Genomic DNA, 15,673 nt, shown 5'->3' with positions numbered 1-15,673 from the left:
CATACACTATCGTGTGGATTACACAGTGCGAGGAGAGTTAGTGAAAGGTTAACAAATCTTGATGTCTGTCCATCAGGATCCCTCATTCATTCATTCATTCATTTTCCATATCCAACAGAAACATATAAACATTTTACATCATTGAAATGTGATGAGAAAAGAGATCACTATCTTCCCTCGGTGATCTTCCTTTCATCATCCTTTGGCAAATACAATAAAAAAAAAAATAACAAAAAGATAACGAAAATATACATTCCGTGGGGCTCAAAGCGATATTTTTACTCAATATAGTATGAAGTGTAAAAAGAATCAAAATGGAAAAACGAGCAAAGAAAATGAGCAAAGAAAATGATTAGATCTGCTCGTCCATCACGCTCTAACCACAGTAAAATTTGCAGAACGCTGTCTAGATTCTGGTCTCAACCCTTAGCGTTATCATATTGATATTGATGAAGAGTATATGTTGAAACAAGGAAGGGAAAACTGACCAGAAACAAATAATAAATAGTGAAAACTTTGAGCAAAGAAAATGGGTTTTCAACGGGATTCGAACCCTTACTAGACCGGTGCTCTACCGACTGAGCTATTGAAAGCCCTAGTTCGGTGTTCGTCCCAAACCCTTAAAAGGGCATTGTACCGGTTTTTTATTCTTTTATATGTTGTTCTTTTAATTCTAAAAGACCCAGCGGTGCAAACAGAATCAAAATTTCATAACGATTTAGTCCGTAATTTCATGTTGAAAATGGAATTTTTTTTGGCGAGAATTATGCTAATGAGCTGACGAGCCCGGATGTCGTGATGTCACAGGTGCCAAATGTTTCACTGATTTCAAGCCCTCGCATACGCGTGCGTTAAATCGTGCCGAGTGTAGCAGACGACGCTTAGGCCCAATTAAGCTAGCAGGCGGCACTTGTGTACTGTCCTATCCATGCAGCTGTCTCAAATTTCGCTGAACCAAATCGCACCAAAATTACAGGATATACTTCTTAGCATATTTTAAAATACCGTATTATATTTGAACGAAATCGGTAATCGAGAAGTATCAATATTGACGCCGAATTTCAAGTTGTCACTAAAAAAAAACTCACACTTCGCGAGAGATCTATGGTAAACGCGATATGCACAATCTAGAACTGAAGTTAGCCGACTAGTGCTGTGCGAACGGGGAATTTACGAGGGAACTAAATTTAAAAATATCATGATTTTAGCGATTTGTGTGATTTACGAACTTTATTTTTCATTCAACTTAGCTCAAATAATTTATAAATTGATTTCTTGCTCCCGAATACTTGAAAGATTTGTCTCATGATGTTAGATGGCTAACTTCAGTCTGTGCGTGCGCAGAGGCAAGTAGGGCTACTACGCCGCGATCACTCTTGTTTAGTCGTACAGAGCAGATTGTTTTTAGCGACGACAGGAAAGTCGACAACTTCACTTACGCTTCTCAACTTGCGATTTGGTTCCAATTAGCGTGAGCAAATGGACATGAGTCATAAAATACTTCTTGTGATTTTGGTGCAATTTGGTTGGGTGAATTTTGAGATATCTACATGGATACGGAAGTACTCTAGCACTATGCCCACACCAGCGCTTGGATCGCGAAGCAGTGGCACTGTTTGTATCTACGTGGTCGGGCCACTCTTCCGAGGTATGGGTCCTACTAAACTAGATCTAAGTTAGTCCTTGGTGTTAATACGACCACCATGAGATTTGTCTCGACCACAAACACATTGAAAATCCATAAAGCAGATACCTTACCTGCAAAATTCAGCACAGAAACAACAGGGCCTGCAGCACAAGGGCCTCTAGCGGCAACGCTAGACCTTGAGTTGGACTAGGAGTCTGGACTTTCGTCTGGACTTTCTTCAAGTTCTGGCAGCAGGGCCATTCGGGGTATGTATTGCATACGAGACGTTTACGCTGTGCATTTAGCGCTGTGCACGTACAGCTGTCGACGGAGCGGCGAGTAGAATCTTCTCGGTCCTTGACTGCTCACTAGTCCTAGTCCTAGGTCTAGTCTAGAGTCTATATGTACTGAGTGCCGTTTTCTTCTAACTAGGCGTAAACCGTGATTGCTGTTGACTATTTTTTGGATTTAGATTTTAAGAATCACTCAGTCCTCATCTTCGTTAGATAGTTTGAACTGTGATGTCGAACCATTATCGCTCATCATCAATGCATAGTTAGTGCAACGTTACTTTTTTTACACATAGTTTTCTATGGGCAGCACGTTCGGACAATGATGCCAATTTCATTTTGCATATCTGGAATATTCCCCACAAATTCGGTCTAAATAAAAAGCTTTTGAAGAGATTCCTTTCAAAAATTAATAAATGTTGTTTAACATGTTTATTTCAATTCCATATTGCAAGTTTACTAAATAACAGTTTTTGCAGTACTTCGTGTGAGATTTCATCAGTAAATTGACATGTGTAGAACCTTTCTAGTTCGCTTTGCTAAATTCGGAGGTTGGCACCTGTGACGTATGCCAAATTGTGTGGATCGTTCCTTGGCTTGCTCGTTTTCATTTTTTTCAAAAAATCATTACAGGCTTATCCTGGGTTTTAGAATCCTCTCTTTCCAGTTGTAGGCATCAAAAAATGTAGATTAGAATTATCAGACAAGTAGAAAATGTCAGTACAGGTTTCTTTTAAAGGGGAATACTAAAGAAATAGAACTATATACACTGCAAAAACTAGGGTGTTAAATATCTAACACCAGCACAGAATCGAAAAATATCAACACTCTTGGTGTTGATTTTAGGTCCCGTTCAGAAAGAATCACACCAACTGGTGTCGAAATATTCAATTACAGGTTGATGTTAGAGTTTTGGTGTCATTAATTGGTGTTGAAATTGCACATGCGCATAAGTCAGAGAATTCGAGCAAAATCATTGGACGAAAGTTGTCATGTGACCTCGCTCTGCGCTCTCGGATCGCGCTGCTGGCCGGCATTTATAGCTAGCTAGCTAGCTAGCTGTGTGTGCGCGGTGGTGCATGCATATGTTATGTGTATAGTATGCATTATCAAGGCCATTTTTTATCGATGAGGTTTTCTTCGCCTTCGGGCCGCGGGTAATGAAAATTCGACTCAATAATATCCTCATTAATCAGCAGTTAGACAGCACAATCATGCCGATAAGTGTAAAGATTTTATTCTGGAGATCGCCGAATTAGAAAGTTGCTGCCACTAAAACCAGAAGACATCGTAGGATTCTTTGAACTGAGTAAGTGTACGGTACCTGTTTTTCAGGTGTTTGTCATGAGTCGACTGTACAATACTGCTAATGCATGTGGAGCATGTGGAGCTGCAGCTAGAGTGCGTGCGACAGACTAGACGCCATCTAGTAATTTATACAGAAACCGGGCGCTAGGTGCTAGCGTCCGGAGTGCGGTGCTAGCTCTTTCGAACCGTTACTTACGTAGCTGGCCTAGCTCTAGACTCGGTCTTATTCGTACTATACAACTATAACGAGTTAAGCTATTGGCACCCATGATATAGTCATTCTATTACCCGAGGTCTGTTCAAAATGACGACTTACCGAGACGTTAGTCTATACTCGTAGTCTAGTCGAAGTTTACCGGTACTCTTACCAATACAAAGCCATGGCCCTTTTTATGAATGCATGGGGGGGGGGGGGCGAGAGCACTTGTGTAGATTATAGTACTGGGATGTGCTGCTTTGACCGCCTCCTTTTGTGGGCTCTGATACACAAAAATCACCATCTGTTCTGGTCGGCTTCCGTGATGACTGTTCCCAAGATACCTGAAATTGACAACCCAGCTTCTCTGTGTACTGTCCTAGCCCCGGGACCGTCCCGTGATTAGCGAGCTCATTTGGTGAGCTGCCTGATCACAGCAATGTTCGTCTGATCTATAATTGCTGTTCTCACGATTCCCGAACTTCTCTCTTCCTTTCTCTCTGTTTCCTTTGTTCACTCTCGGCTCACTCACACGCACGTACGTCCAGCATGCACAGAGTACATGCACTCATCGACTACGCTTGCTTCGTAACGTGCAAGGCATTGCCAGACCGGCCGGGAGGGGAGTCTTTACTGGCCTACGTACTCGAGTGATAGTGATACTCAGTGACAGTGCCTTTTGAATTGCGTGTGTTGATTGTAATGTTATGTTCATCGGGATAGTGACATCATGCTAATCAAGGGATCTCCAAAGGGCAGGGTGTGGGGTTAAAATGATGGATTACAGAATTCTCCAAATTAATTAATTTGGAGCTCTCTAATGATGTTATTGAGGAATATTAGTTGGCAGCTCTCTGGATATGGGTCTTAATAAAGAACTGCTATTTTAGGGTTAACACTTGAATTTTGATGCACATGTTCCCTAGTTCACTGAAAAAGTTCTAAGGGCCAGTGAATTAATAAAACTTCAGAAACATTCACGTAAAAGGATTAACAGACTATCTTACTTTCTGAATTCTAAGTAAGATGAGGGTATTCATCTCAGATTATATCTACTTTTCAATGAATAGAAAGCATCCATACCCAAGCCGTCAAGGACAGATGGTGGTCCGGGGAAGGTCCGAGAAGGTATACCCAACAACCTGCTGCAGGCTGCAGCTATGATGAGGACCTCAACTGGCTACAACACTGCCCGACATTAGCACGTGATTCTAGCCTGGTTGTAGAAAAGATGCAGTCTACTTTCCCTGTCAGACAACATATGGTCAAGGAGGGACGCACTGCATCAGACATCTTGGAACAGTTTCCTTGTTTTGAAACTGTTCCTGGTTTGGTATGTATTTCAAAATATTTTACCTGTCTTTTAACACTATCGGGCCCATGGGCAATCTAACATGGCTAGCACACAAAATATTTTATTTATAAGCCATTGATAAAACATAGGCATTCAAAGAATTAAGACATTACTATCATAATCATTATTGTTCATATAAAACACCTCTCAGCTGGAGGGTACTGCTCCACTTTTACATTGCCCAGCAATTAGGTTGAAGTAAACACTAAACAAGGTACTTAAAATCTAATGAACTCCTTTGTAGCACCTTGATTGTAACTCTGGCTAGACTTGACCCAATGAATAAAGTGTGAACACTTCTTCGTGCATGGCACTTCTCAATACAATGGACAATGTAAGCTTGGTTAGTGAGTGGGCATCTTAATACAATGCCAATGGCTTTTACATAGGTTTAGCATGTAATGTATATACTGTACAGTAACATATAGCAGAAACCTGTTTAAATAAGATACATGTACTTCTTCCCTATGTAATCAAGATGGAATACTAAATTTGCCAAATCAACTTGAATTCCCAAACTTATCAATGTCGTAAAATAAATGAAATGTGCAACTTTGTCAAGTTTTGTAATGCAAGAGTGACTATGATTTGGGGCATTACAATAACAGCTACACTCTCTGTGTCGAATTAAACTTTATGTGTACAGAAATTTCATAAATTTCCTCAAGACTGGCAGGTACGTGGGCAAGTACATGGACTGTGATTCTCCTGTTGTGATGGTGCCTCTTTCCAAACGAGGTGGTCTTAAAAAATGTTATGCCTTTTCTAGAATAGAAAGTTGTGTTGTAACAATGGAGTCTGCTTTTTAGACTGCAGTGTCTTACTTGCCCTAAAATCAGAATCAGGCCTGGACTTGAATATTCCTGCTGTGAAATTATGGATAGCTGTTGATTTTTTTTCCTCTCTCCCTCTCCCCTTTTCCTTAAAATATATTCCGGCAGATTGAAGAAGATTTTCGAAAGATGTTTCCTGAGAATCACTCACGTTTCCTGACCAAGTGGCCTGAATTGAAGCCCAGGGTTGTGGCACTTGCTCGACAACTTCTGAAGCAGAATGGAAACTTGACAGTCATGGAGCTCCTGTCATCTTTTGACAGTTCTGACCAGAACAAAGAAGGTATTTTTGCACATTCCCTGGAATGCACCCTCTAATTTCATACAGAGTCTGAAGTGTCATCAGAAGTTAAAATTAAACCAACCTTATCATTAAACATTCTAGTGATGGTCAATTTTTCATGGAGCATAATCACACTCCCACATAAACACAACACAAATGTGGGCCAGGAAGCTTATTTTCGAGTAGCCATACAAAATTTTCCCCACCCTGAGAGGGGACTCCCTCCCTGATCATCCCCTCATCTAGTTATTTCACTCCATAGGATTTTTTTTTTACAAAAAACAATTTCCAATACTCTGAAAGTATATTGTACTCACTTAAATGTGCATCAGAAAAAGTTTATTTCTAAGATGCCAATTGCTAAATTTTCCCTACCCTTAGATGGGGCAGTCCCTTCCAAACCTTCCCCTGCATTTTACCCATCTAACTTTAACTTTTAACATTTTTAAGTCGTCCAAAGGAAAGACCTTATGCCGTCATATTTGTCCGTCTGTCTCTCCGTCTGTCTGTCAACAATTTGGTATCCACTTTTTCATCGATCTATATCTTGGCTCCGAGTTAACCAAACAAGTTCATATTTGGTATCGGTATCCTTTAGGACTTTCCTGATATTAAGCTCATTTTTGTGTTGAGGTTGAGCTTAAAGGCAAAGATCAAAGGTAATTCAATGTCACATGGGTTATATAAAACAAATGAAAATAGATCTTTCTCGCAATATCTCAAGAACGGTTTGGGCAAACAACTTCAAACTTGGTATATGTATACCTATGGAGGTGACAATGATCTTTGACCTCAACCTTTGACCTTGACCTTTGACCTTGATTAAACATGAAAATAGCTCTTTCTCGTAATATCTCAAGAAAGGTTTGGAGAAACAACTTCAATCTTGGTATATGTATACCTATGGACGTGGCAATGATCTGTGACATCAAGCTTTGACCTTGACCTTTGACCTTGATTAAACATGAAAATGGCTCTTTCACGTAATATCTCAAGAAAGGTTTGGAGAAACAACTTCAAACTTGGTATATGTATACCTACGGACGTGGCAATGATCTGTGACCTCAAGCTTTGACCTTGACCTTTGACCTTTGCCCTTGATTATTTGTAGACAACATTTTGAATACTGTCCATATTGGCACGGTTTTCAATTACTCGACATTGGACGACTGCTTTGGACGTCGTCCATATTATTATACACTTGGCTTGATTTCTGCTATTCTGATGGCAGAACCCCTTCCCACACACTCCCCCTGCTTTGTCCCTTCACTCCCTCACTCAGTGCCCCCCCCCCTCCTTTTTGTCTCACCTGAACAAAGTTCTGGCAGAGATTGACATAGTAATCGCTTTTCCTGTTGCTGTGTTAGAAAAATGTTAAAGGCTTTTGTTGAACTTGCTCTCATTTCTCTATTTCTGCATCAATTTTGTTCAAACTTGGAACAAATAATCCTTGGGTATTACCAGATGTGAGTTGATGAGGATGATGAGGTGAAAGGTCATCTAGGGGTCAAAAGATCAAATGATGCGAGGCCATGTGCATCATTTTTAGCTCACCTTAGCCGAAGGTTCAAGTGAGCTGTTGCCATCCGTTTTTGTCTGCCGTCCCTTGTCCGTTGTGCGGTGTGCGTCATCTGTAAACTTTTATATTTTCATCTTCTTCTGCAGAACGAATGGTCGGCTTTTAGTCAAACTTGCAGAGAATCATTCTGTTGGGTAGAGTTGTTCAAATGATAACTGTAGCCCCATGGGGGCCCAGGGGGAGGGCCCCCAGGGTGCAAAATTCTCAAAATTTCAAACATCTTCTTCTCCAGATCCACAAGAAGATCAGTCAAGTTGTTTTGTGTGTAGATACCTTTATAAGTAAAGAATGAAAGTTGTTTATGACAACTCCTGTTGTGCCCCCTCCTTGGATTATTCTGTGTCAGTTTTCCTAAGAGTTTTCCCATTCAAATCTCAAAATAATTATATTGCCCTAGCGCCCTCTAGACAACTACTGAAACTCCCCTTTAAATGAATGTTGAGTAAAAGTTGCCTTCAGTGAGTTTGTACACAAATTACCAATGAGATTGATAACTCAAAGTTTAATTCATGTCAAAATGAACAGAGCCCATGGAAGTACAAGAATTGTATATTTATTAAAGGAAAAAAAAATATTTTAATCTTTTACAAAAAGGGAACAATTAAGCTGTGATCATTCAGAGCATTACAAGTTACATTTCAATGATCACAGCAAGTTCCTAAAATGACCACAAATTACTCACTGGACCATCTCTTCATGCATGAATGATCAAGGTTTTTAATTATAGACAATCAATGACTACTAATCTGATACATGTGATTGTAATAAAGTATCTGCTCACCATGCACTTGTAAGATTTAGGAATAATCTGCATGTGTATTGTTACTAATTGTTTTGCCAGAGTGTCCAAATGGGGGGGGGGGGGGGGGGGGTAAATGATTTTACATGCAACTGTAGTAACTCAGTGAGCAATCATTTCAGGTGTTCACAGTGAATTTGACTCTTCAGCACAAGGTGAGTATTGATGGAAAACTCACAAAAAAGTGCATGTCCTACTTTTCTCCTACTTTTACTGAAATTTAGCTCCTATTTTTTTTCTCCTACTTTTTCACCATGATCTACTAGAAAGCTTGCTTGATTTTATTATTTTGCATTTTGAAATACAGGATGGAATTCTGGTACATCTTCCATCCTCCTCCTCTTGTGCCTGTTGCCTCCTGCAAGCCAAGGGAGGTCTAAAGCTGCCTCAGCAAAAGTATCCATTTCCTCAGCAATCTCAAGGATTATTCAGTTTCAGAAGGTATGTAGCTTTTCAGTATAAAAGTGGACTATAAATAAATAATGTTATTAGTACCCTCGTCACACCTTGCATGTTCTCACTGCATTCTAGAAAATGTTGCGAAAACTGACTAAATGTGTGTACACAGGGAGTAGATGTAGCAATGGTCTATCTAAGAATTTCATGAATGTGCTTAGACTGGCTTGGACTAAGAGGGTGCTCAAGAACTTTGGGCCTGTTCAAAAACTGAACCTATCCTAAGATTATTAGGAGTGACAATGCGCTAGAACGAGATGGACCTACTGCAAACAGGGTTGCCATACTTCAATCCTACTAGGAATATGTTTCAGCGTGACATTTTCACAGCCCTAAATGTAGAGTTATATCAATAAACAAAAGGTCAGTACTTTTTGCCTCGATATTGGAAATTGATTACAAATTTGCAGCAAGAAAATAATTGTGAAGGAAATTTTAAAATCCTTATTTTCACAGTGTCTCCTTTTGTGTGAGTTGAAATGACTCAACCATATTAGAAAGACTCTTCTCAATCAGATACTTAAAACCTGCTTTGAAAATACTTGCATTTTTTACCAGGCCTCTACAGCCTACCTCTATACGTTTATAAAATTTTCTGTGCAAAGTCCTGGTTGAAGAATGTAGCTACAGTGTATATCTCTGTTCAGTTCATTAACCATAAAGTGAATTGAGCGAGATACAAGTTATAGGGGAGACTACGCTGCACATGGATGTCACCATCATGTACAAGCCCTGTGATTTATGCACTTTTCCTATTTGCTCAAGAGTTATGATGGAGCATCACTTGCAGCCAAGCCTTGATAGTCTGCAACATGCAGCCTGAAGGCCACTGCATATCATACAAATCTTTGGTCGCACAACTTGCCGACTATCATATGTGACCGTGCACCTCAAAACGAACATAAAGTCGCACACCCTGATTTTTCGTGAGGACTGAAAATAAGTGAAATGGGTCAACCTAGCCGAACTTGACTTTTTCATATTTTCTGAAAGAGCGGGTCTTCTTTTACATTATGCTAAAATTTGGTATCATAAAACGGGCAGGAAAGTGTGTGTTTTTTTTTAGCAGTTTATCTCCAACATTTTTGGTAGAGTAGTGTGATTAGGTGTGTTTTTAGAATCCCTTTTTCATTTCTGAGAAACCTTGTCCACACTCCTCACTTTCAACTCTAATAACTTTTGAAAGGATAGTGCTACTGCTTTTAAAGTTGGCGTTAATTGTGGACAGAATGTGTTAATGAGGCATGCTTAATTTCAGTTTAATCTGATAATCCCTTCATTGTTGTTACTCTGGCGGTTTACTTCCCGTTTTTTGTCCCATTCATCGCACAGCCAGCACGGTTTGGTAAAGATTAAGCACTTGAATAGACACTGTACTTCAGAGCCTCTTTTCTCAATTCACACTTCTCCTGAGTTTGTGCTTTCTTTCCAATATTTAGATATGTTAGGAGAGTCCATTTGATTTGAATCATACATCATTTTAAAGCTTAAATTCTGCTCTTTCAGAATATGGTCTTAACTAAAAATTAATGTCTGGCGACTTTTTGTTTGTTTTGAGGTGCAGGGTCACATATGAAATAAACAGTGCGTATTATTCTGTTTTATTTCAGATCTTAAGTCGCTGAGTTGTGTGACAGAAAGTCATATCGAATGCGGTGGCCTTTAGTCTAATCAGGCCTCTTAAATTGAGAAAAAAGTCAGAAAACGTTGTGCTACTTTGCACATTGCAGACATTTTCCACAAAACATCCAGATCCCCCCACTATATATGTATGTATGTATGATGATGGTAACAGTGATGATAAAGATAGAGTTTTGATAGAATTAACAAGTGGGAAAAGGGTAACTGCTAGTTTCATCGTTTACTAGTACATGTAATTTGTTTCAAACACAGAGTGGAGGGAGCATTCAAGATTTTCTGGATGGCACCAAACAGACCCAGAGCCAACCGTTCCTTCTTGGAATTGGAAATTCTAAGGCCTGTATCAGCAGTGACTTGCTCATTGTCGATCACAAGGCCATTCCATGTGGTGCCCGTACGGTGGAAGGAGCAGTAGATGAACTCTTCAAGACGCACTTTGTCTTTGGCTTGCATTACTGCCAGTCTCTTCATCAGTTCTGGACCTTCATCCAGACAGCTGTTTTCGAGATTGATGTTGGAGTTTCCTGCGAATCACCGAGAGTGCGTGAACTAAGATCCAAATTATTCACACCATGATTTGCTTCAAATGCAAGAGAAATTTTGCAATACCAAAGTTGGTGCAACATTTAAGATTAAGTCATGGACTAAGTGAAGGAGGAAAAGAGGTGTTAATCTGTGGACAGGGAGCTTGTGCAAGAACATTTTATTCTTTTCGTGGATTTCGAGGGCATTTGCAGACTCACCTTAAATCTGGTTTGCCAGATAATCAAGAACAGTTTACTGAAAATGAGAAAGCTGGTGAATCATTCGAAGAGAGCTTTGCAGGAAACAGTAATGATAACGACGACAGTGATCAAGATCAGGATATAAATGCAGAAGATGACATTTTATCCGCTGAAGATTTGAATAGGCAGTGTGCAAAAGTAATTTCAAAATTTTCAGCAAACAGTGCAAACTCTGGAAAAGTTGTAAATGACATCGTGGAATCAACCAGTTTGATTGTAGGTGATGTAGTAAAAAGTGCATCAGCGGCAGTTAAGGCTACTTTCTTGAAACATAAACTGCCCATTGAGTCCGAAGCTTATAGAGAAATACAGACGCATTTTGCTATGCTTGAAAAGCCATTTGAAAATTTGAACTCAGAATATAAGCGGATGAAATATTGTGCAACACTTGGACTTGTTGAACCACAAGAAATAAAGTTAGGCATCCGGTATGAAAGTCGTCTAAATAAAAGAAGTAAGCAGTATGAACAGATTGCTATTGAAGATACCTTTGTTTATATACCCATTTTAGAATCTTTAAAGCAACTTTTGAGCAATGAAGATAAATTGCATTTTGCTACTCATGACCATAGGAGCACTGATGGTGTAATGAGAGATTACTGTGATGGTGCACAATTTGAGAAAATCCCTCTTTTCCATGAAGATGAAAATGCCCTACAAATTCACTATTTTTATGATGACTTTGAAACTGTAAACCCCATCGGTTCAAAAACAAAAATTCACAAGTTAGGTGCCTTTTATTTCATTTTGAAAAATCTGCCACCAAAGTATAATTCTATTCTTTCCAATATCAATCTTGTAGCTCTGTGGTATGCTGAAGATGCCAAAAAATATGGATTTAATGCTATTCTCAAGCATATTGTGAAAGACATTAACATTCTGTCAACAGTTGGCATTACTCTTCCTAATGGCATTGTGAAGAGGGGAACCATTACTCAAATTAGTGCTGATAATCTAGGTGCAAATGCCCTGTTTGGTTTTGTACAGAGCTTTTCTGCTAATTATTACTGTCGATTGTGTGTGACAAGCAAGGAAGAGGCGCAGAACACATTAAAAGAGGTGTTAATGGAAATGCGCACCATGCAGACTTATGAGCAACATTTACAAGAAGCTGAAGCTCAAACTACACTGTCACATGTGTTTGGAGTTAAACAAAAAACTGTATTGAATGATTGTATTTACTTTCATATCTTGACAAATTTTTCACTTGATATAATGCATGATCTGTTGGAAGGCATAGTTCAGTATGAGCTGAAACTTGTACTAGAATATTTCATCTATGAAAGGCAACCACCACTCTTGACCCATGATGAACTGAATCAGAGAGTTGCCAGCCATTGCTTAAACCGTACAGATAACAAGAACAAACCATCCTACATTAAACTGAGAACAGCTGGCAATGATGTGGGTCAAAAGGCAATGCAGGCTTGGTGCTTGATAAGAAATCTTCCATTCATCATAGCTCATGACATTGAAGAAGGAAACGTCTACTGGGAACTGCTGCTAAGATTACTAGATTGTATGGATATTGTTTTTGCTCCCCAATTAACAGCAGGCTTGATAGCCCAGTTGTCTGTTCTCACTGAAGAACATCACACACACTTTCAAAAAACATTTCCTGCCAATAGGTTGTTGCCAAAGCATCATTTCATGGTGCATTATGCTACATGTTTGAGAGAAGTTGGGCCACTCATACATGTATGGTGTATGCGGTACGAAGCGAAACATCACTATTTTGGCCGTGTTGCAGAATCTGTACGTAATTACAAAAACATATGTAAATCACTTGCAAAGAAACATCAGACAGCACTAACGTTCCATCTTCAGTCAAACCATCATTTGGAGTGTCTCGAGGTTGGGCCAGGTACTTCACTTTTATTGTCAGATTTAGATGAAAATATTAGACAGACTGTGCAAGAGAAACTCCAAGTAGAGGAACTCTCTTCTGAAGTCTTTGATGCCAATTGGGTTAAAGTGTATGGTACACATTATCAGTTGTCTCTTTTGGTCTGCCATGATGTCGATGAGCTTCCACTGTTTGGTCAAATAGAGCATATCATTGTACACAACAATGACATTTTTTTTTTTTGTACTTCTCTTGCTAGATACATTGCATTATAATTCACACTATCATGCCTTTACAGTAGAAATAAGTTTTCCACGTGGTCATGTTGTCAAGAATCAAAAGGAACTTGTTGACTACAAACCACTAGATTTAATGACAAACTTGTCAAACACAGACTCGAGGAAGTACGTGGCACCAAGGCATGTTCTTTTCAAGTAATTTAGACCTGTAGAGCCGATGTTATGTATGGTTTTGGTAAATGGTAACAAAATGTTCAAAAATAACTTCAATCAATAAGATATTGTGGACTCTTGTTAACCCTATGTAGCCCGGGCTATATTTATCTGTAGCCCCCCCCCCCCCCCCCCCCCCCCCCAGATCTTGGCCGCCGATCATTAATTTAATCTTAAAGAATGCTAATTTTTGGTACATTTTTCCTTTTGAACATCTGACCAAGTGTGCACTGAAAAATTCTATAATATTTTTGTAATGTAATATATGTAATATTTTCCATCTTTTTTTCTTTCGGGAAAAGCAAATTTATGATGCATGTGCATGAAAGTCAAGGATTTGGAAATGCACAGATTGATTTGTTGTTGCTTATTTCCTGGAGGAAAAAGAGAAAGGAAAATGCATGTTTTGATGTACAAATAGCTTTTTGTTAACTTGGTTGAGGAAAAAAAATGAGAAAGAGACTCAAGACAACCAAGTACCTACATGGGTATTTCTTTTCATATGGGTACCAGGAGTAATTGTGTGATATCATGTGATGTCATGTTCATGTTACACATGGAACATTTAGGGGCTAATTGTGAATGAACATGTTACCAAAGAAATATGCGAGTGTTTGTGAGTGTAATGATTATTGGCTTTTATCTTAGGTATAACACAGTACAAAACAGCTTAGTTTCATTACGTATTAACCAATTTGAGGTCATACTTTGGTACCCATATAAATAGAAATACCCACATGCATATTTTTTTGCCTTTAACTACTTTAGTATACAGGGTGGCTCCCAAATTGGGCAAAACTTTGTACATTTTAACATTTTCTTCTCTTGATCCAGATGTAGAATACAAGTTGTATTCTTTAGGTGTAAGTTGTGTATTGTTCATCATGATAATTCCTTTTTCCAGTTTCTTGAATAAACAAGAACCAAGTTTTGTTTGTCAAGATAATTTGATTTGTTCCTTTTCCCTTCTCTATGTGTAATGTGTAATGAATTTCTGTGTTTGATTCTAATGCATTGATAGAGTGAGTTGGATTGAATTGTTGGTGCTAAATCGTTGGTTTTTGTTTTAACAACAATTTGGGGTTGAATTCTGCATATCACTGTTGTTAAGATAATGGTGTTAAATTTTATCACCGAAAATAGAATTGAATTGCAACACCAAAGATTGGTGTTGGAATCTTTCTTTTTTTTTTCTTTTTAACACCAAAAATAGAATTGAATTGCAACACCAAAGATTGGTGTTGGAATCTTTTTCTTTTTAATACCACAAATAGAATTGAATTGCAACACCAAAAATTGGTGTTGGAATCTTGTTTTTTACACCAAAAACAGAATTAAATTGCAACACCAAACATTGGTGTTGGATTTTTTTTAACACCAAAAACAGAATTAAATTGCAACACTAAAGATTGGTGTTGGACTCTTTTTTAACACCAAAATCAGAATTGAATTGCAACACCAAGAGTAGGATTGAATTGTTTAATTCCAGAACTTGGTGTTAAATAACACCAACCGGTGTTTTCCGATATAGATACCGGGAAAGTGTTAAAATCAACACCCATGGTGTTGGATTTAACACCATTGTTTTTGCAGTGCAGGGGAACAAAGCTGAAACTATTGACTGATAAGTGAAGAAAACTCTCTCAGCTTCATTCTTTTTAACTCTTCACGCCCGGCTAAAGACAGTCGCCTCTTCTCCCCCTGGGACCATCTCCCGGCGGGCTTTACCCCGGACCTCCGTCTAACCCAATTTCCTTTCCGTCGGCGGGCCCGTCCGCCTTGAATTGGCCCATCATACATCCTCGCATTGGTTGTTGGAGTCGCTTGTCAGCACGAACGTGGTCAATGATTGCGCCCGGCGAGATTATGGCTGTGTAAAATTACACCGCCTAGGTGGCGTCTTTCCCTGAGTGGAGGGAAGGAAAGAAAAAAAGGGGGAATAGTAAGAAAGACAGATAAGGAGGAAGGGGAGAGAGAAACACTCGAAGGGAGATGGGCGAAACTGCAACACGCCACACCAGTGACATAAACTTCATAACCCCTTCCCTCGCTCTCTTCCTGAGGGACAGCAAGTGATCCTCAGCGTCGCTCTTCCCCACTATGATTAGTCTTCTCGCCATTGATTAGCAACACCCTGGCGATAATCGTGCAGAGATAATTTTTGCTTTGCATTGGCACGCCCGCGCGCCGTTCATAGGGCGACTTCAGTTTTACCGCGAGGGAA

General features: G+C 39.2%; 1 protein-coding gene across 1 annotated transcript; it reads left to right on the top strand.

The window, feature by feature from the left end:
- Positions 1–3,746: 3,746 nt before the first annotated feature.
- Positions 3,747–11,597, top strand: LOC139720520 (uncharacterized). The gene is made up of 6 exons (XM_071631872.1): positions 3,747–3,819; positions 4,492–4,754; positions 5,717–5,915; positions 8,402–8,424; positions 8,585–8,710; positions 10,619–11,597. Exons 1-6 carry the CDS (start codon positions 3,747–3,749, stop codon positions 10,940–10,942), a joined length of 1,008 nt encoding a protein of 335 aa, XP_071487973.1. The 3' UTR covers positions 10,943–11,597.
- Positions 11,598–15,673: the final 4,076 nt, after the last annotated feature.

Source organism: Diadema antillarum, unplaced genomic scaffold (assembly GCF_040938485.1).
Source record: "Diadema antillarum isolate AM-2024a unplaced genomic scaffold, OU_Dant_1.0 scf00000128, whole genome shotgun sequence".
NCBI classification, from domain to species: domain Eukaryota; kingdom Metazoa; phylum Echinodermata; class Echinoidea; order Diadematoida; family Diadematidae; genus Diadema; species Diadema antillarum.
The sequence above is the reverse complement of the archived record's forward strand: the minus strand, read 5'-3'. Positions and strand labels throughout refer to the sequence as shown.

Bases quoted from the DNA above. Each gene is read 5' to 3' on its own strand.
- LOC139720520 (XM_071631872.1), top strand. From the start codon at position 3,747: ATGACTGTTCCCAAGATACCTGAAATTGACAACCCAGCTTCTCTGTGT. The intron at 3,820-4,491 runs GTGATTAGCGAG...TTCAATGAATAG, and splicing joins CCTAGCCCCGGGACCGTCCC to AAAGCATCCATACCCAAGCC. The intron at 8,711-10,618 runs GTATGTAGCTTT...TTTCAAACACAG, and splicing joins GGATTATTCAGTTTCAGAAG to AGTGGAGGGAGCATTCAAGA.